This window comes from Oryctolagus cuniculus, chromosome 11 (assembly GCF_051225735.1).
Source record: "Oryctolagus cuniculus isolate XC-2025 breed Fujian yellow rabbit chromosome 11, ASM5122573v1, whole genome shotgun sequence".
NCBI classification, from domain to species: Eukaryota; Metazoa; Chordata; class Mammalia; order Lagomorpha; family Leporidae; genus Oryctolagus; species Oryctolagus cuniculus.
The window spans coordinates 54,735,900-54,756,071 of NC_142877.1; the positions used below are offsets into that span (position 1 = coordinate 54,735,900).

General features: G+C 48.1%; 1 protein-coding gene across 8 annotated transcripts in view; it reads right to left on the reverse strand.

The window, feature by feature from the left end:
• Window positions 1-20,172, reverse strand: part of BIN2 (bridging integrator 2) — a 43,425-nt gene that overhangs the window by 22,396 nt on the left and 857 nt on the right. For 4 of the 8 annotated variants that reach the window (XM_051845477.3, XM_051845476.3, XM_089308370.1 and 1 more), the window contains exon 2: window positions 14,170-14,250. In XM_051845477.3, the coding sequence (XP_051701437.3) occupies window positions 14,170-14,250 (81 nt within the window). Of the gene's footprint in view, window positions 1-14,169; window positions 14,251-17,724; window positions 17,841-18,041; window positions 18,355-20,172 lie in introns of those variants that run through there. The other 4 variants (XM_089308369.1, XM_089308371.1, XM_008256471.5 and 1 more) reach the window with 3 other exon arrangements.

Below are 20,172 nucleotides of genomic sequence, written 5' to 3' on the forward strand. Positions count from 1 at the left end.
AAGCTGGATCAGAAGAGGAGCAGCTGGGACTTGAACCGGTGTCCATATGGAATGCCAGCATTGCAGGCTGGGGTTTAACCCACTGTGCCACACACCAGCCCCCAGTCTTTACTTTCTTTTCTTTTAAAGATTTATTTTATTTATTTGAAAGGCAGAGTTACAGAAAGAGGGAGAGACAGAAAGAGAAAGAGAGAGAGAGAGAGAGAGAGAGAGAGAGAGAGAGAGAGAGAGAGGTCTTCCATCCACTGGTTCACTCCTCAAATGGCTGCAATGGCCGGAGCTGAGCTGATCCGAAGTCAAGAGCCAGGAGGTTCTTCTGGGTCTCCCACATGGGTACAGGGGCCCAAGAACTCGGGCCATCTTCTGCTGCTTTCCTAGACGCATTAGCAGGGAGCTGGATCGGAAGTGGAACAGCCGGGACTCGAACTGGTGCCCACATGGGATGCTGGTGCTTCAGGCCAGGGCTTTAGCCCGCTGCGCCACAGCACTGGCCCAGTCCTTACTTTCTTTACCAATAAGCTGTCAGTTGTCTGGGGCCAGTTTTTAAGTTGAGGGATTATACTAACATGTATTCTTTCTTGTTTGTTCTCTCATCTAGTGAATCAGAGCCCACGTCAAGTTCTTCTGTTGAGACTTAAGTGTCCTCTGCATGACAATCTTAGTGAGATCCCCTGACTCACGCCCTCCTTTCTGGGTAAATTGCCACCATCCTCTGCGGACCCGTCTCTTCCTTCTCTGAACCCTCACAAAGGCCTCCCTCGCCTCCTCCAAAGTTCTTCTCTACTTCACCCCACTTCACCCTTTCCTACGTCCCCACTGTTCTTCCAAGGAGCCTCACTCACTTTCCTGTTCCAACCTCAATATCCTCGTCTAGGGTTCTATCTGCCCACCCCTACTCCCGTCTTTGTGCCTGTGTCTGAATTCTCATTACTGAAGACTAGGACCTGCCAAGTGCAGACTAGGTCTCCTCCTCTCTCCAAAAAGGAAAGGTGTAGAAAGACAGGAAGGTATCATTAAGAGTTAGAAGTTCAAATCTGGGGTCGGCGCTGTGGCACAGCTGATAAAGCCGCCACCTGAGGTGCTGGCACCCCATATGGGTGTTGGTTCGAGTCCTGGCTGTTCCACTTTCGATCCAGCTCTCTGCTATGGCCTGGGAAAGCAGTGGAAGATGGCCCAAGTGCTTGGGCCCCTGCACCCATGCGGGAGACCCAGAAGAAGCTCCTGGCTCCTGGCTTTGGATCAGTCAGGCTCCTGCCATTGTGGCCATTTGAGAAATGAAACCAGCAGATGGAAGATCTCTCTCTCTGTAACTCTGCCTTTCACATAAATAATTAAAAAAAAAAAAAAAGAAGAAGAAGAAGAAGAAGAAGTTCAAAGCTCAACCTGAGATGAACTGCTTTTATCTGAACCCTGACATGTATTTGTCTAGCTTCTGCTTCTTAAATGCCTCCAGGAACCAGAAACCAAACGTCTTGCCGGACAGCTCTGCTTCCTTTTAGAACAGCTCTTTCTGGAGTTGCGGCCCAGCCGTCTTGGGCTGGCCTCCTTCCTCTTCTGCGTGTGTCTGAGGACAACCTTCACATGCTTTTCACCAAGCTTCTTCCCCAGGTTTCCTCATTGCTCCCCATGGTGGGGTTAAAGCCCCTTCCCATCCTAGTCTCTTTCCTGTGTGTAAACTCTGATTTCTCAAGTGCAGTGGAGAAGTAGCTGAGTGGCATTTTGGAGTGTGGGACTGAACTGACAGGTGCAGGCCACTTCAAGGTACTTTTCAGGGCCAGCCTATAGGTTACAGGATGGCCAAGATGAAAACCAACATACATTATGCGGTATACCATAAATACACGTCATGAACTTGCTATGACAAGTCAATAACTTTGTTATCTGCTGTGTCCATTCCCAGACAGCCATACCAAGAGTATAAAAAAATTACAGGAGAGAAAAATGAAAATTCCATTCTAATGACCTAAATGTTTTCCCTGTGGAGATCTTTGGGAAAAGTTCACTATTATTTGATTTTAGCAGCAGAAAACCCAATTTACTCAAATAAATAAAGAAAACTAGACTGATTATTTCATCCATCTTCTTGCCTCCAGCACTCATTTCTACGCCAGTCCAAGCTTTTGACCATACTTCATGTTAAAACTCTCTCTTAGCAGCCATTTAGTCTAGCAGTTCAGGGACTGTGTCCCACGTCACAGTGCCTGGGCTTGATTCTTGACCCCGGCTTCTGACTGCAGCTTCCTCTAATGCACACTCTGGAAGGCAGCAGTGACAGCTTAAGTCATCATCCGTGCGGGAGACCCGGATTGAGTTCCCTGCTCCCGGCTTCCGTCTAGTCCAACCCTGGCCCTTGTAGGTATTTGGGAGAATGAGAGAGTAGGCAGGAGCTCTGTCCCTCAGACAAACAAATAAATGAAAATTAAATGGGGACCGATGCTGTGGTGCAGTGGGTTAAAGGTGTGGCCTGCAGTGCCAGCAACCCATATGGGCACCAGTTCGAGTCCTGGCTGTTCCACTTCTGATCCAGCTCCCTGCTAATATACCAGGGAAAGCAGTGGAAGATGGCCCTAGTGCTTGTGGCCCTGCACCCACACGCAAGACCTGGACGAAACTCCTGGATCTTGGCTTCGGCCTGGCCCAGCCCTAGCCACTGCAGCCATTTGGGGAGTGAACCAGCAGATGGAACATCTTGTAACTCTGCCTTTCAAAGAAATAAGCAAATCTTAAAACAAAACAAAAAAAAAAAAAAAAAAAGAGAGAAAGAGAAAGAGAAATGACAAAGGAAGAGGCAAATTCAGAGAGAACTGGTAAAAGCCAAGCCACTGAACTTGGTAAATGAAAGTCACTGGTGACCGGGCCGGCGCCGTGGCTCACTAGGCTAATCCTCCACCTAGCGGCGCCGGCACACCAGGTTCTAGTCCCGGTCGGGGCGCCGGATTCTGTCCCGGTTGCCCCTCTTCCAGGCCAGCTCTCTGCTGTGGCCCGGGAGTGCAGTGGAGAATGGCCCAAGTCCTTGGGCCCTGCACCCCATGGGAGACCAGGAGAAGCACCTGGCTCCTGGCTCCTGCCATCGGATCAGTGCGGTGCGCCGGCCGCGGCGGCCATTGGAGGGTGAACCAACGGCAAAGGAAGACCTTTCTCTCTGTCTCTCTCTCTCACTGTCCACTCTGCCTGTCAAATAATAATAATAATAATAATAATAATAAAAGAAAGTCACTGGTGACCTTGAGAAAGCACTTTCAATACCATATTATAGGGGCCAGCACTGTGGCCTGAAGCACTGGCATCCCATATGGGTGCCGGTTCGAGTCCCAGCTGCTCCTCTTCCGATCCAGCTCTCTGCTATGGCCTGGAAAAGCAGTAGAAGACGGCCCAAGTCCTTGGGCCCCTGCACCTGCTTGGGAGATCCGGAAGAAGCTCCTGGCTCCTGGCTTCAGATGGGTGCAGCTCTAGCCGACACGGCCAACTAGGGAGTGAATCATTGGATGGAAGACCTCTCTCTCTCTCTCTCTCGCTGCCTCCCCTCTCTCTGTGTAACTCTTTCAAATAAAGAAATAAATCTTTTTTAAAAAATAGCATATTAGAGACAGATTCAGTCTGCTAACAAAATTCAGAAATACTGAGCACCCGCAGGAAGGAGGTCTCACTTGCTCCTTGTTTTCTTTCCTTCACAGAAAAAAGTACAGATGTCTAAGTTGTTGAATGTGCACAATGCCTTTTATTTTCTTAAAGATTTATTTATTCATTTGGAAGCCAGAGTTATAGAGAGAGGGAGATACAGAAAAACAGAGAGAGAGAGAGAGTGAAAAAGAGTGAAAGAGAGAAAGAGAGAGAGAGAAAGAATTTTTCATCCACTGGTTCACTCCCCAGATAGCTGCAACAGCTAGAACTGGGCTGGTCTGAAGCCAGGAGCCAGGAGCTTCTTCCAGTCTCCCAGGCTGGTGCAGGGGCCCAAGGACTTGGGCCACCTTCTACTGCTTTGCCAGGCCACAGAAGAGAGCTGGATCAGAAGTAGAGCAGCCGGGACTCGAACCGGCACCCATAAGAGACATTGGTATCCCAGGCAGCGGCTTTACCTGCTAACCACAATGCCAGCCCCCACAATGCCACAATGTCCGTCCGTCCATCCTTCCTTCCTTCCTTCCTTCCTTCCTCTCTCTCTCTCTCTTTCTTTTTGACAGGCAGAGTGGACAGTGAGAGAGAGAGAGAGAGAGAAAGGTCTTCCTTTTTTCCGTGGGTTCACCCCACAATGGCTGCTGCGGCCGGCGCACCGCACTGATCCGATGGCAGGAGCCAGGTGCTTCTCCTGGTCTCCCATGCGGGTGTAGGGCCCAAGGACTTGGGCCATCCTCCACTGCACTCCTGGGCCACAGCAGAGAGCTGGCCTGGAAGGGGAGCAACCGGGACAGAATCCGGCGCCCCGACTGGGACTAGAACCTGGAGTTCTGGTGCCACAGGCGGAGGATTAGCCTATTGAGCCATGGCGCCGGCCCTCAATGTCTTTTAAACATGGGTAAGGTTAAGTGTAAGTTTAAGAGTTCTGAAATGTGATAATCTAGGTTTTGAAAGTTTGAAAGAGTTTTGGGGATTACAAAAATTAAATATTTCTAATTATTTTTAATGAAAAGAATGTGGATTCAGCTTTTATTGCTTCACTATAAAATTTTGATTTAAAATATATATTTGAATAATAAAAGCTATTAAACTATCTTGCATGATTTCTACAATGACAGTCTTAATTTTCTCTCCCATTTGATATTACATAGCCTGAAAAATCAGATCAGGAATCAAGGCTACCATGTATGCTTGTTCACTATCTAGACAAGGGGCAGTATCTACATCATAGCTGAGAAAATGTGAATGCCTTTTGCCCTCCACTGTACCTCACGAAAGTCAATCTCCATCTCTATCTTTCAGAATCACACCTCTTAGGGTCCAGTGCTGTGGTGCAGTGGGTTCGCTGGTTCTCATGATGGACTGCTTGTTCAAATTTCAAGTACTTGGCTTCTGATCTAGCTTCCTGTTAATGCCCAGGAAGGCACTGGAAGAGGCCCAAGTACCTGGGCCCCTGCCACCCATGGGGTAGACTAGGATGGAGTTCCTGGCTCCTGGCTCTGGCCTGCTCAGCCCTGGCTGTTGTGGCCATCTGGGGAATGAACCAGCAGATGGAAGCTCTCTCTCTCTCTCCCTCTCCTTCTCCATCTTTCACATAAGTAGTCCTTAACAACAACAACAAAACCATGCGTCTTAGGCACAAAGTTCTTCCTTTATGTACTTGCTCTTTCCTGTGTGTGAGTGTGGAGATGGCAACAGTGGAAGAGGAGCAGAGGGTAACAGGACATCCCTGGGTATCACTGAATTTCTCTCATCCATCTGTTCTCCCCTACAGTGACTCCCAGCTGAATACTCCCAGGATCTTTCTCCTTGCCTGAAAGATCTGACTCCCACAGTCTAAGGTTCTCTTTTGTCTGGGAGAAACTTGGCTCTACCCCCAACGAGCAAGCTAAACCACTTCTCTGCCTTCAGCTTCCTCATCTATAAATGCAGGGTAAGGCTGTTTCTAGCTTTAAATTGTATGATTTTTATCACTTCTGCTCTCTCAATCCTTGCCAAATTCTTGGCACTGCCATTAAGAGTCTGAGTCAGTCTTCCCACCCATTATGCAAACAGTCCCAGCCCTCAGTTAATGAACCACTCATGGGGAAGCTTGCCCTAAGCATGTGGCTAGTCAGAGCTAGGTCCTAGGACACGGCTGTGCTTAGGATGGGGCAGAAGGTACTTGTCCTGGGCTTCCTTACTTGCTAGTGAAAAACAGACCCAGAGAAACCCAGACACCGCAAAACAAGGATAAAAAGCATGACCTGAGCAAGTGCTGAAAGTGTTCCGTTTCATGGAGACCCAGGACGGGAAGATGGAACTAGAGGGTTAGATCTGATTATAAAGGCAATGAGCTGGAAGCAGTTGTCATTATAGAAATAAGATTAAAGTCCTGCTTCAGGAAAATAATTCTTCCTATACATTTTTTAAAAATATTTATTTTATTTATTTGAAAGGCAGTATGTGTGTGTGAGAGAGAGAGAGAGAGAAACTTCCAGTCACTGGTGCACTCCCCAAACAGCCACAACAGCCGGGGCTGATCCAGGCTGAAGCCAGGAGCCCAACATGGAGCTGGATCAGAAGCAGAGCAGCAGGACTCAAACTGGCACACTGCTCTGAATGCCTGCGTTGCAAGCAGCAGTTCCACCCACTGCACCACACCACTGGCCCACTCTGCAACATGTTTTGAAGAGAGGGTACAGGAGAAGCACGCAGAGCCTCAAAGAAAAAGCACCCATGGAGACGTGATCTGGAAGCTGGGCAAATGGCAAGGCCGTGAAAGCCAGCTGGGAAGTCAGGAGTGACGGCAAGAGCTCCTAGTCAAAAGTTGATGTATGGGATGCCAGCACTGTGGCGCAGCGGATTAAAGCCCTGGCCTGCAGCGCCAGCATCCCATATGGGCGCCAGTTCTAGTCCTGGCTGCTCCTCTTCTGATCCACCTCTCTGCTATGGCCTGGGAAAGCAGTAGAAGATGGCCCAAGTCCTTGGGCCCCTGCACCAGTGTGGGAGACCTGGAAGAAGCTCCTGGCTTCAGATCGGCGCAGCTCCAACCATTTCAGCCATCTGGGGAGTGTACCAGCGGATGGAAGACCTCTCTCTGTAACTCCGCCTTTTAAACAAACAAATAAATCTTTAAAAAAAAAAAGTTGATGCACAAGCTGACTATAGGTGAGGGACAGGCACATGAGCAACTACTTCACTTTCCATCCCTTCACCCTGCCTTCCTCCTTCCTGCTCATCTCAGTCACCCCACATCCAGCCTTGGGACCTCACAGCACTGTCACTGCTGTCCTCTTTAAACTGTGACAGCCTCCAGGGCAGGCGTGCTGTTATTCATGTGGAAGCCCCAACATTAGCAAAAGTGGCTGGCATTCAGCAGGTACTCATGAGATGTCTGTTCAATGACCTTACCAAAAATATCCAAGGCCAGCACTGTGGCTCAGCAGGTAAAGCCTCTGCCTGTGGCGCCAGCATCTTATATGGGCACCAGCTTGACTCCCGGCTGTTCCACTTCCTATCCGGCTCCCTGCTGGTGGCCTGGGAAAGCAGTGGAAGATGGCCCAAGTCCTTGGTCCTTTCATCCGTGTGGAGGCCCGGAAGAAGCTCCTGGCTCCTGGCTCCTGGCTTTGGATCGGCCCCGCTCCAGCTGTTGCGGCCATTTGGGGAGAGAAACAACGGATGGAAGTCTTCTCTCTGTTTCTTCCACTCTCTCTCTGTAACTCTGCCTCTCAAATAAATATTTTTTTAAAAGGAGAATATCCAATAACCATAAAGTTATTATTCTCTCAATAAGATGTTTTCTATATTTCCAACCTAAATGCATTTCATTTCTCAAATATAAAAGATTTCAAAAAGTTCATGGAAAACACTCATTTTGTGTGTATGTGTTTTCTTTTAAAGGTTTATCTATTTATTTGAAAGGCAGAGTTACAGAGAGGCAGAGGCAGAGAGAGAGGTCTTCCATCTACTAGTTCATTCCCCAGATGGCCACAACAGACAGAGCTGGGCCGATTCGAAGCCAGGAGCCTCCTCCAGGTCTCCCACGCAGGTGCAGGGGCCCAAGGACCTGGGCCATCTTCTATTGTTTTCCCAGGCCACAGCAGAGAGCTGGATCAGAAATGGAGCAGCCGGTACCAGAACCGACACCCATATGGGATGCCAGCGCTCCAGGCAGCGGCTTCACCTGCTATGCCACAGCACTGACTCCTACTCACTGTGTTTTAATGCCACATTTCCATGCACTCTCTGAAGTCTCCTCAGGTCTTTATTCCTAGAATGAGGTTCAGATGGAGGGCTTGCACAGGGCATTCTGAGGAAACTTCTTTATTTGAGGCTGGTGCTGTGGCACAGTGGGTAAAGCTGTTGCCTGCGATACTGGCATCCCATATGGACGCCGGTTCAAGTCCCCATGGCTCTGCTTCTTATCCAGCTCCCTGTTACTGGCCTAGGTAAAGCAGCAGCAGATGACCCAAGTCCTTGGGCCCCTGCACCCACATGGGAGACCTGGATGAAGCTCCTGGCTTTAGCCCGGCCCAGTCCTGACCATTGTGGCCATCTGGGAAGTAAACCAGCAGATAGAAGATCTCTGTGTCTGTCCGTCTTTCTCTTGTAACTGACTTTCAAACAAATAAGTAAATCTTTTAAAAAATTATTTATTTATTTGAAAGGTAGATAGAGATCTTCCATCCTCTGGTTCACTCCCAAATCCTTTGGTTCACTCCCCAAATGGCTGCAACAGCCAGGGCTGGGCCAGGCCAGATCCAGGAGCCAGGAATTCCATCCAAACCTCCCACAAGAGTGCAAGAGACCCAAACACTTGAGCCATCACCCGCTGCCTCCCAGGATACACATGAGGAAGAAGCTGGATCAGAAGCAGAGCTAGGGCTTGAATGCAAGCCCTCTGCTATGGGATGTGAGTGTCAAAGCGGTGTCTTAACTTCTGTGCTAAAGGCCACGATTCCTGAAGGCCTTCCCTTCATATCTTACCCTCTACCCACACACTTGCTCAGGCAGAGTGGATCAAGTGTCATAACCTTTCAAAGTAGGTGTCGACTTGCTGATTCTTCTTTTCACGCTGGAGTTAGAAGGGTGATTAGAGGTGTGAAGAGGCGCAAGAAGCCCTTCTGGTGTGGAAGACTTAAACCCCTCACCAGGGTTTAAGTCTGAGTCCCAGTTCTGCAGCTTATACGCTGTGTCACCCTGATTAAATTACTGCATCTTAGTAAGATCCTAGCTCCCCAGGAGTCAGACCAGATCAGTGGTTGTTTAATGCCATTCTCCAACTCACATGGCTACATTGTAATTACCTAGAAAGCTTGATGCAAAACACAGACCCCAGAGCCAGTGAGCACCTATGGCTGTTAATATCACACAAAAAGGGAGACAATCAGACACATTCTTCCTGAAGGAGGAATGACACCCATGAAGTATTCCTCTCCTGCCACTCAAACAGGAACCAAAATCTGAACCTCATCAGGTTCCTCAATCTATCAGCTTATGGTAAAAACAAGAGACAGAAGAACAAATTAAACAACACCATGGTGGGAGCAGGTATTGGCCTAGCAAGCAAGACATCTGTGTTCCATGTTAAAGTGCCTGGGTTCAATTCCTAGCTCTGCCTATTGACTCCAACTTCCTGCCAGCACAGAGCCTGGAAGCCAGGAGTGATGGCTAAGAAGTTGGGTCCCTGCTACACACATGGGAGACCTGGACTGAATTCTTGGCTTCTGGCTCCAGTCCCAGCTATGGTGGGCATCTGAGAAGTGAACAAGCAGATGGGAGTTCTCTCTCCTATTCTTTCCTTCTCACTTTCCTTTCTCTTTCAAATTAAAAAAGCAAAACAACATTATGGAGATTCAATCAGAAAATATAGGCTGTGAACAAATTATTGTGTATGAACAAATGAACTGCAATAAGGGAGAGATTAGAAACGCACAGATCAAGAGAATTAACCTTAATCTCAGAGATGTAAACATGTAAACAAATTGTTCACTTAAACTGTAAACAACTGTTGACATTATAACAGGGAAATCTGAACATTGGTATTTTATGATATTAAGGAATGATGCTGTCTTAAAATTTGGTTTTTTTTTTAAAGATTTATTTTATTTTATTTGAAATGCATAGGTACAGAGACAGAGAGAGGGAGATATATATATATAGAGAGAGAGAGGTCTTCCATCTGCTGGTTCACTTCCCAAATGGCTCCAATGGCCAGAGTTAGGCCAGGCTGAAACCAGGAGTCAGGAGCTTCATCTGGGTCTCTTATGTAGGTGCAGGAGCCCAAGCACTTAGGCCATCCTCTGCTGCTTTCCCAGGCACATTGGCAGAGAGCTGGATTAGAAGTGGAGCAGCCAGGACTCAAACCATGGGATGCCAGCATTACAGGCACTAGCTTAACCCACTACACCACAATGCTGGCCCCTTTTCTTTCTTTCTTTTTTTTATTTGAAGGGCAGAGAGATAGAGACAGAGGCTAAAAATAGAGATCTTCCATCCACTGACTTATTTCCCAAATGTCCACAATAGTCAGGCCTGGGCCAGGAGGAAGCCAGGAGCCCAGAACTGAATCTAGGTCTCCCACGTGGATGGCAGGGACCTAACGTGAGCCATCACCGCTGCTTCCTAGGTATACATTAGCAGGAAGCTGGATCAGAAGCAGAGTCCCAAACCCAGGACTCTGATACTGGATACAGATGTCCCAAGCAGCACCTCAACTACTATACCCAATACCAGCCTGAAATGCTTTGGGTTTTGTTGTTGTTTTTGTTTAAGACAGCACCAAAATGTTTCAGTACAATATTTAATCCAAAATATCTGAAAGGTTACCTGTATCATGTTAACCGAAAAAAGCAAGTTGCAAAAGCATATACATGGAATCATCTCACTTCTATAAACCTCACATTCATTTACTGTGGATATATTTAGATATAATACACATACAGAAGAAAGTAATTGTAGGGGCTGGCATTGTGGTGCAGTATGTTAAGCCAAGCCTGCAATGCTGGCCATCCAACATGAGCACTGGTTTGAGTCCTGGCTGCTCCACTTCCGATCCAGCTCCCTGATAACATGCTTGGGAAAACACATACCACCACAATGCCAGCCCCAGTGTGGTTAAAATTTTTTAAGATTTATTTATTTATTTATTTGAATGAGTCCAGATAGAGAAAGAGAGACAAAGAGAGATCTTCCAGCCACTGGTTAACTCCCTAAATGGCTGCAATGGCAGAAGCTGGGTCGAGACGAAGCCAGGAGCCAGGAGCTGCTTCCTGGTCTCCCACGTGGGTGCAGGGGTCCAAGCACATGGGCCACCCTCTGCTGCTTTCCCAGGCAAATTAGCAGGGAGCTGGATTGGAAGTGGAGTGGCCAGGACTCGAACCAGTGCTCATATGGTGGGCTTTACCCACTACCCCACAGCACCGGCCCTGACAATACACTTTTAATGAGGAAAATAATACAGCTTTTGGAATTGGCTTCATCATAATTGTCGCTCCCCCTCTTCGTGGAGGAACGACACTAGACCCTGCCTAGGTTTCCTATCCGAGTCACGGCACCATTATGTCGCTCCCCCTCTTCGCAGAGGAACGACACAGGACCCTGCACTGTTCTTTTGTCTGCTCGGCCCTCCCCGGGTTTGCTGCTGGTTCTTCCCGGGTTGGCTACCGACCCTTCCACCTCCGTGGAAGGGCGGTTCCCCCTGCCACTTTCCCCACTTCCGCGGGGGAGCGGCACACCGCCGGCCGGCTCTCTCGGGGGCTGCTCAGATGTTCCTTCAGATAGATGTTCCTGGTGCATGTTGTCTCTCTCCTCCTTTATAGTCCTCTTCCGCCAATCCCAACTCTGCTACCCATACGCCGAGTACGCTGCTCTCCTCCAATCAGGAGCAGGATCAGCTCCTGCAGGTCATCACTCAAGTTGGCGAGAGGCAGCTGTGTAGAAGTTGTTACTCCCTTCTCAGCGCCATATTGTGGGAGAGCAGATGCATAGAATAAGTCTTAATTCCAGTAACAGTCTAGTCCAAGTTGCTCCCCACAATAATCAAGACCAGAGAAAAGTGAGCCTGGACACAGATGAAACACAACAACCTGTGAATTGACAAATTACTGAAGCTTGGTGATAAAATACATGTGGCTCATTATATAAGCTTCTCTCCCTTTGGACATATTTGAAGTTTTCCATTTAAAAGATTTCCAGGCAGAGACCTTGCATTTTTAAGTATTTCCCCAAAGTATGTGATACATAGTCAACTACTGAATTAGATGATAGCTAATATCCTTTTACTATAACGTAAGAAATTATTTTCCAATAGCTCAACGAACTGATATTGCATATGAAGAACTGGGCTGGGGGTAGGTGCAGTGGCGTTGTGGGGTTAAGCCGCTACTTGGGACACTCACATCCTGTATCTGAGTGCCTGAGATTGAGTTCCACGTCTACTTCCCATCCAGCTTCCTACTGATGCACCTGGAAGGCAGCAGATGATGGCCAAGTACTTGGGTCTCTGCCACCCACACAGGAGACCCAGATGGAGTTCCAGGCTTCTGGCTTCAGGCTGACCCAGCCCTGGCTGTTGTAGGTATTTATGGAGTCCACCAGTGGATGGAAAATCTTTGTCTCTCTGACACAGTGTCTTTCAGTTAGCTGAACATAAATAAAAATAAACACTAATAAAAGGGAAGTTGGCTGCTCTTTGCCTCTGGTTCCAGGGAAGCAATCGCTAAGACCCATGTCTCATTGTTCACTGTGGTTCCCCAGACCACACCTAAGTTGATGACAAACAAATGACTCAGGACGGTGGCTGGCCAGGCTGGAAAGGTGAGCCATACCGTTTGAGGGCTGAAGCTCAACAAAGATGGTATCAGCCTGATCTTCCCGGGAGAGGAGCGGGCAGGACATTGAGCTCAATCACACGCCAGGGATTCAGTACGTAAAGAAATCTCAAGAGCAGCTCTGGACACTGAGTGACCCTATACCATGTGTATGCGGCTGACAAGGTCCTGAAGACATAGACGCTTCACGTCTGGGAAGCCCCCACCTCATATATCTCTTCATTCAGCTGCTCCTGATTTATAACCTTTATAATAAAAACCATAATTATAAGTAGAGTACTTTCCTGAGTTCTGAGAGTCATTTTAGGAAATCATTAAACTTGAGCTGAAATTTGTAGCCCACATGGCCAGATATGCAGGTGGCCTGGGAATCCTGGAGCAGTTGTAGGGGACTGTGCCCTTAACTTGTAAAATTTGGCCTAACTCTGGATAATGTCAGAATTATATCACAATTAGATGTTCACTTAAGGTACTAAATAATGAGATAATGCATGTAAACCATCCAGCACAGTGCCTTGCACGTGGTAGATGGAAAATAAAATATTCCATGAGGTGAAACCTTTGTTATGTGTTTTTTTTTTAAGATTTGTTTGTTTATTTGAAAGAGTTACAGGGAGATGGGGGAGAAGGAGAGAGGGAGAGAGGGGGAGAGGGAGAGAGGGAGAGAGAGGGAGAGAGGGGGAGAGAGGGAGAGAGAAGGAAAGAGAGAGAAAGAAAGTTATCTTCCATCCTCTGGTTCATTCCCCAAATGGCCACAACAGCCAGGCTGAGCCCGGCTGAAACCAGGGATGAGGATCTCTGTCCAGGTCTCCCATGTGAGTTCTTGGGCCATTTTCTGCTGCTTTTCCAGGAAGCTGGATTGAATGTAGAGCAGCCAGGACATGAACCGGTACCCACATGGGATGCCAGTGTCATAGGTGATGGCTTTACCCACTATGCCACAACACTGGTCCCTATTATCTACTTCTTAAATTTTCTACATGAAATAATCTATACAGCCAGTTGACATAGAAGGAACAGTGAGAATAGGAGGTTTATTGGTGGAAGCTACAGAAGGAAGAATATTATCTTAGAGTTAAGAGCTTAGGTAGGGTAGATGGATTGAACAAAAAGGAAATGAGGGTGGGAGAGAGGCATCTTGGGAAGGTGGGGCTGGCACGGTAGCGCAGTGGGTTAAGCTGCTGTCTGCAATGCCAGCATCCTGTATGAGTGCCATTTTGAGTCCTGGCTGCTCTACTTCCCATCCAGCTCCCTGCTAATGCACCTGGGAAAGCAGCAGAAGATGGGCCAAGTACTTGGGCCCCCACACCCACATGGAGACCTGGATGGCATTCTGGAGTTCTGGGCTCCTGGCTTTGGCTTGAACCAGCCTTGGCTTTGTGGCCATCTGGGGAGTGAACCAGAGGACAGTAGCATGCACTCTCATACTCTCTCCCTCTCTCTATCACTCTTTCAAATGAAATAAACAATAAATAAACAAAAACAAACACTAAGGGGACAGGGGCTCACTTTCACGGGCTTTAAGGACCTGGTGATGCCACTGTACCTTAGAAGAGAACCACTAACAGAAAAGAACACTGCTCTGTCCCCTATAGCCCAGAGGAGACACAAGCAGTGGGCCAGCCTGTGGCGTGGCAGGGAGGAGCTGACAGAGATGTGGGCTGCTGTGTTCTCGGCCACCTGGAGAGCCCTCATGTCTTCTTGCTTCCCCCACACTCCCCTTCCCCAACCTCCAGGTTACCTGTTGTTGGTAGAAGTTGTTGGCACATTGTTCAAACCGTTCGTCTTTGGTTTCTACAGTTTTTCCCAATTTCTGCAGTACCTGGGGATACAAGACAGAAAGGCCCATCAGGTTTTAGTCAAGTCTCTCCCTCCCTCCATATGTGTGTATGTATGTTTCCTTTTAAAAAAATATTTATTTGAAAGGCAGAGAGAGAGAGAGGGGACAGAGAGAAAGATCCATGCACTGGCTCATTCCCTAAATGCCCACAATAGCTAGAACTGGGCCAAGCTGAAGCCAGGAGACTGGAACTCCATCCAAGTTTAAAACTATGTGGGCAACAGGGATCCAAGTATTTGTGCCTTTAGCTGCAGCCTTGCCAGGCACATTAGCAGGAAGCTGGAAATGTTGTAGAATAGCTGGTATCCAAACCAGCATTCTGACATGGGATGCAGGTGCTCCAAGTAGTGGCTTAACCTACTATACCACAAAGCCCGCCCCAAGTGTCTCCATTCTTAATCCAGGGCTTTAGGGCCTTGCTTCTGCGCTTTCTGTGTAGTGGTTAAGATCTAGGACTACTGGAGTTGGACAGATACCGGCTTCCATCTTGGCCTTTCCAGTCAATAGCTAGAAGCCTCTGGGCAAGTCATTTAAACCCCAGAGTCACAGTTTGCAGAACCTCCTTTTCCCTTGATAAAATCACATTTATCTCCTAGAGTTGTTAGGACTAACCAACGTTATGCATGTAAACTGTCAGTGCATGTAAACTGTCAGTGCGGCCCTACAGTGAGCACTCAATACAAATACAATATTGTCATATATAGTTTCACTCTCTTGCATATAAATGCTTGTACTTCCTTTTTGGTTTAGCAGCATCTATTTGTCTCTAACTCCATCTCACTCAGCCTCCAGTCCTGGGTACAGTCTGCCATCTCGCCTGGCTCCACCCCTCCCCCTAACAAAACACTGTTTTCTACCAGAAAGTTGCAAAACCACCTTGTTAAGTGATAACTGCAACTCTTACTTCCTTTCTGTTACCCCTCCCTTCCTTTGCCTCAGATTCGGTTCTTCTTGGAGGGGGCAGAAAAGAGAAAGAAGACAAAACAGCCTACAGTCAAAGGAGGGGGGGTGATGACTGGCACAGACCAATCTCTCCAGTTTCTAAAATGCTCAAGGCTAAAAGGCTTGGAAGGTGTGAAGGTGTGTGCTAAGGGCCTCTGAAGGTGAGTAAGATCACACCCTAGAAACACACCCCAGGGCTCCAGGCTGAGTCATGTGTTAAGGTAGCGGTAGGTCCTTGTGGCGGGTATTTACACCATGCTGAGGGTGTTCTTCTGCAAGGAGACAGCGGGCTTCAGGGAACAGGGTGTATGGACGTTTGTTAGAAGAGTGAATAAATTTTACTTTTGGAGTACTTCCTAATGAGAGTCCACATAACATCACTCCCAATTTGTCTGGCCTGGCAGCTGAGAAGTTGGAATACAGATATTTAGAGGGAAAGAATAAGCGCAAGGACAAGTTAAGTAAATGTGGCAAAATGTTAACACTTAGTGAATTTGGGTGAAAACATATTCTGTTATTGACTAATCTATTATTTTAACTTTTCTGTAGATTGAGATGGGGGAAATAAAGCTTTAATGACTTTCTCCCTATAATCATTTATTACTTCTTTTTTTTTTTTTTTTGTAAATTTGTATTCTTTATTTGAAAGGCAGACTTACAAGAGAGATAGGGAGAGACAGAGAAAGACCTTCCTTCCACTGGTTCACTCTGCAAATGATCAGAATGTCCAGGGCTGGGCCAGGCCAAAAGCCAGGAGCCTGGAACTCCATCTAGCTCTCCGCCGTGGGTGACAGGGGCCCAAGTACTTGAGCCATCACTTGGTGTGTATTAGCAGGAAGCTGGGTTAATGGAATCAGGCATTCCATTATGGGATGAGGGCATCCCAACCGGCAACCTAACTGCTGTGCCACACACCTGGTCCAGTTGAGGCGATCTGGATAGGGCCTAGCTATGGCACAGTATTGTGGACTCATGTTAAAAAGTTTTTCTGGGGGCTGGCACTGTGGTGTAGCAGGTAAAGCTCCCACCTGTGGCACCAGCATCCCATATGGGAGCCAGTTCGAGTCCCAGCCATTCCACTTCCAATCCAGCTCCCTACTGATGTGCCTGGGAAAGCAGAAGATGGCCCAAGTGCTTGGGCCCCTGCACCCACGTGGAAGGCTCCTGGCTCCTGGCTTTGGTTTGGCCCAGCCCTGGATATTGTAGCCATTTGGGGAGTGAACCAGCAGGTGGAAGATCTCTCTCTCTCTCTCTGTCTTTCCCTATTTCTGTAACTCTGTCTTTCAAAAACAACAGCAAAAACTGGACTATAAGCTTCCGGCAGGTAAGAATCCCTCTCACTCACTTCTAAATTTCCTTCCGAGTCCAACCCAGTACCCTGAACAAAGGAGTTTTTTCTGTAAATATTTAGTAAGCTGAATTCTCTGGAATACAAATTGAATAAAAATCAACAGAGGAAAAGCCCCACAAAGGAGTGGTACACAATGACTCTCCTGAGGGGGAGGGGTGTCTGAGGGTTTGCCACAGAGAAATCACAAACAGATGGTGAAAGCAGTAGTTGGAAATGTGAAGCTATCTCATGCTGTAAAATCACAGTGAGGCCAGCTGAGATCCAGCCTCCTGTGGCATTTGGATGGGAACTGGAAAATGGAACAAGAGGAATGTTTAACAGTCACCAGACCTGCACTCCTGCTGTTCAGGAGAGCACCGAGTGTTTCCGTTCTTAGCTCAGCTCCTTCTAAGACAGGGTCAGCAGGAAGTGCGGAGGCCCAGATGTCAGAGGCTTATCAGGAGAGGATTGGAAAGGGAGTGGCCTGAGGGTAGGCAGCAAAGGCAGGACACCTGGGATTCAGCAACTTTTTTTTTTTTAATTTTTGTATTTTTTTTATTTGACAGGTCAAGTTACAGACAGTGAGAGAGACAGAGAGAAAGGTCTTCTTCCTTCCGTTGGTTCACCCCCAAATGGCTGCCACGGCCGGCGCTGTACCAATCTGAAGCCAGGAGCCAGGTGCCTCTTTCTGGTCTCCCATGCGGGTGCAAGGTCCAAGCACTTGGGCCATCCTCCACTGCACTCCCGGGCCACAGCAGAGAGCTGGACTGGAAGAGGGGCAACTGGGACCAGAACCTGGCACCCATTCAGCAACTTTTTAGAACCTTGTTTCCCCATTTCTAAAACTAGGATACTAATACTTTGCTTACAGGATTGAAGAGATAAGTGAGAGCATATGGTTGGAACGCTGGCTCCAAAAGGGGAGAGAGAGTGTCTCTAGTTATATCCCTGTGCCTGGCCCATAATAGGCACTGGGTATTTGATACATTAGCCATCCCATCTTACTCAGATTACATCCAAGTGCTTACAGAAAAGGCAAAGCCCGTTCCAGGGAATCCTTTCTTCCTAGTACAGCTCTCTCCCTCTTTATCTTGCCCTCAATAACTTCCCAACTCTTAAGGACTCTGACTCCAGACTGACTGTGCTAAGCTCCCTCCCATAGTAACAAGCCATTCCCACCTTACCTTTGCTTTAGGGTGCTGCCTGGACTGCGGCAGGTCCATTGTCTCCCTGAACCTATGTCTAACTCCTAGATTCACAGCACCTTGTTTTCTGTTATCAGCCCTGGAGTTCCCCAGGGCAATTCAAGTTTGTCACTCTAGGGTTCAGGGCTGGAAGAACAGGATGCTTACGCCAGGGAGTGGTTCTTTGGAGGAAGTACTTGACTCTGAGGTTACAGAAGTTCCCTCCCCTTTCAACCCAGTGTCCTTATCATCCTGAATGTTATCAAGATCTCATTTTACAGACGCAGGACTGAAGCCCAAAGAAGGACATTATTTACCTAAAGTTTTAAGAGTTCTGGACTTAAGGGCCAGCACCGTGGCTCACTTGGTTAATCCTCCACCTGCGGCGCCAGCATCCCAAATGGGCGGCGGTTCTAGTCCCGGTTGCTCCTCTTCCAGTCCAGCTCTCTGCTGTGGCCCGGGAAGGCAGTGCTTGGGCCCTGCACCCGCATGGGAGACCAGGAGGAAGCACCTGGTTCCTGGCTTCAGGTCGGTGCAACGCCGGCCGTGGCGGCCATGGCGGCCATTAGGGGAGTGAACCAATGGAAGGAAGACCTTTCTCTCTGTCTCTCTCACTGTCTATAACTCTACCTGTCAAAAAAATAAAAAAGAGCAAAAACCTAAATTAAATAGTAGGTGTTCAATAAAGAAAAAGAGTTCACACTTAAAAAAAAAAAAAGAGTTCACACTTAAAAAGGAGAGAAAGTCCAAGTAACAGCATGGTGTTGATGATTGTCTAGATGAAGACAGAGGGGGCAGCGCTGTGGCGTAGTGGGTAAGGCCACCGCCTGCAGTGCCGGCATCCCATGTGGGCACCAGTTCAAGACCTGGCTGCTCCACTTCCCATCCAGCTCTCTGCTATGGCCTGGGAAAGCAGTAGATGATGGCCCAAGTCCTTGGGCCCCTGCACCTGTGTGGGAGACCTTGCTCCTGGCTCTGGATCAGCCCAGCTCCGGCCTTCGTGCCCATCTGGGGAGTGAACAGGTAGATATAATGTCGCTCCCCCTCTTCATGGAGGAACGACACAGGACCCTGTGCTGTTCTTTCGTCTGCTCGGCCCTCCCCGGGTTTGCTGCTGGTTCTTCCCGGGTTGGCTGCTGGTCCTTCCCGGGTTGGCTGCTGGTCCTTCCCGGGTTGGCTACCACCCCTTCCACCTCCGTGGAAGGGCGGTTCCCCCTGCCACATTCCCCACTTCCGCGGGGGAGCGGCATAATGGTGCCGTGACTCGGATATGAAGCCTAGGCAGGGTTTAGTGTCGTTCCTCCACGAAGAGGGGGAGCGACAATATAAGACCTCTCTCTCCCTCTCTGTCTCTCTCTCTGCCTCTCTGTAACTCTGCCTTTCAAATACATAAATATATCTTTAAAAAAAAAAAGGTTGATCTTTAAAAAAATAATAATAATAAAAAAACAGATGAAGACAGAGGGTGAATGAGGCAAAACCAATTGCTGTGTCTTTTATAGATTATTATTATTATGGGGCTGGCATTTTGTGCAGCGGGTTAAGCCAACTGCGACACTGGCATCCCATACCGGAGTACTGGTTCAAGTCCCTGCTTCTCTGCTAACAATCCACCTTTCTGTTAATTAATGCACCAGAGAAAGCAGTGGAAGACGGCCCAAGTACCTGGGCCCCTGCTACCCATGTGAGAAACCAGGAGGAAGTTCCTGGCTCCTAACTTTGCAGCCTGGCCCAGTTCCGGTTGTTGCTATTTGGGGAGTTCTTATTGCATAAGAGGTTAATTGCCCTTAATCCTTCCCAGGGTCTAAGCCACTTCTCCATCTTTAGAAGAATACAAATATTTCAACAGTTAAATACGCATGCACTACTCAACCAAGTGACTAAATACTATGAACCCTTAGAAAACTACAATCTATCCTATTTCTTTCTCCTCTTCCCTCCTTCTGTCTTCCAGCTTAGTCTTCCCACACCCACCCTGTCAACTAGGGTGCAGGCAGGAAGCAGATTCCAGTTAGACACCAAGAAGATACTAGACAGATGGAAATAAAAGTGCCATTAGGGTGCAAAAGGATAGATTGATGCCCCCTTGAGATGTCCACATCCCATACTGGGAGTGCCTGGGCTCCAGCCCCAGTTCTGCCTCAATCCAGGTTCCTGCTATTGTGCGTGTGGGAGGCAGCATCTGGGTATCAGCTACCCGCATGGGAGAGCAGGATGGAGTTCTTGGTGCCTGGCTTTGGCCAGGGGCAGTTAGGGCAAGTGAACCAGCAGATGGAAGATTCTCTGTCTCTCTCTGTCTCTGTCTCTCTCCCCCCGGGTGTTCCCTTTCCCCAGATATGACACACTGTGTTAGAACATCCACACCATGTAGATGGGCACGTTAACATTGGGCAGCTAAATGCTGGTGCTGGATGGAGCAAGACTACCAGCTGCTAAGCAAAAACCACA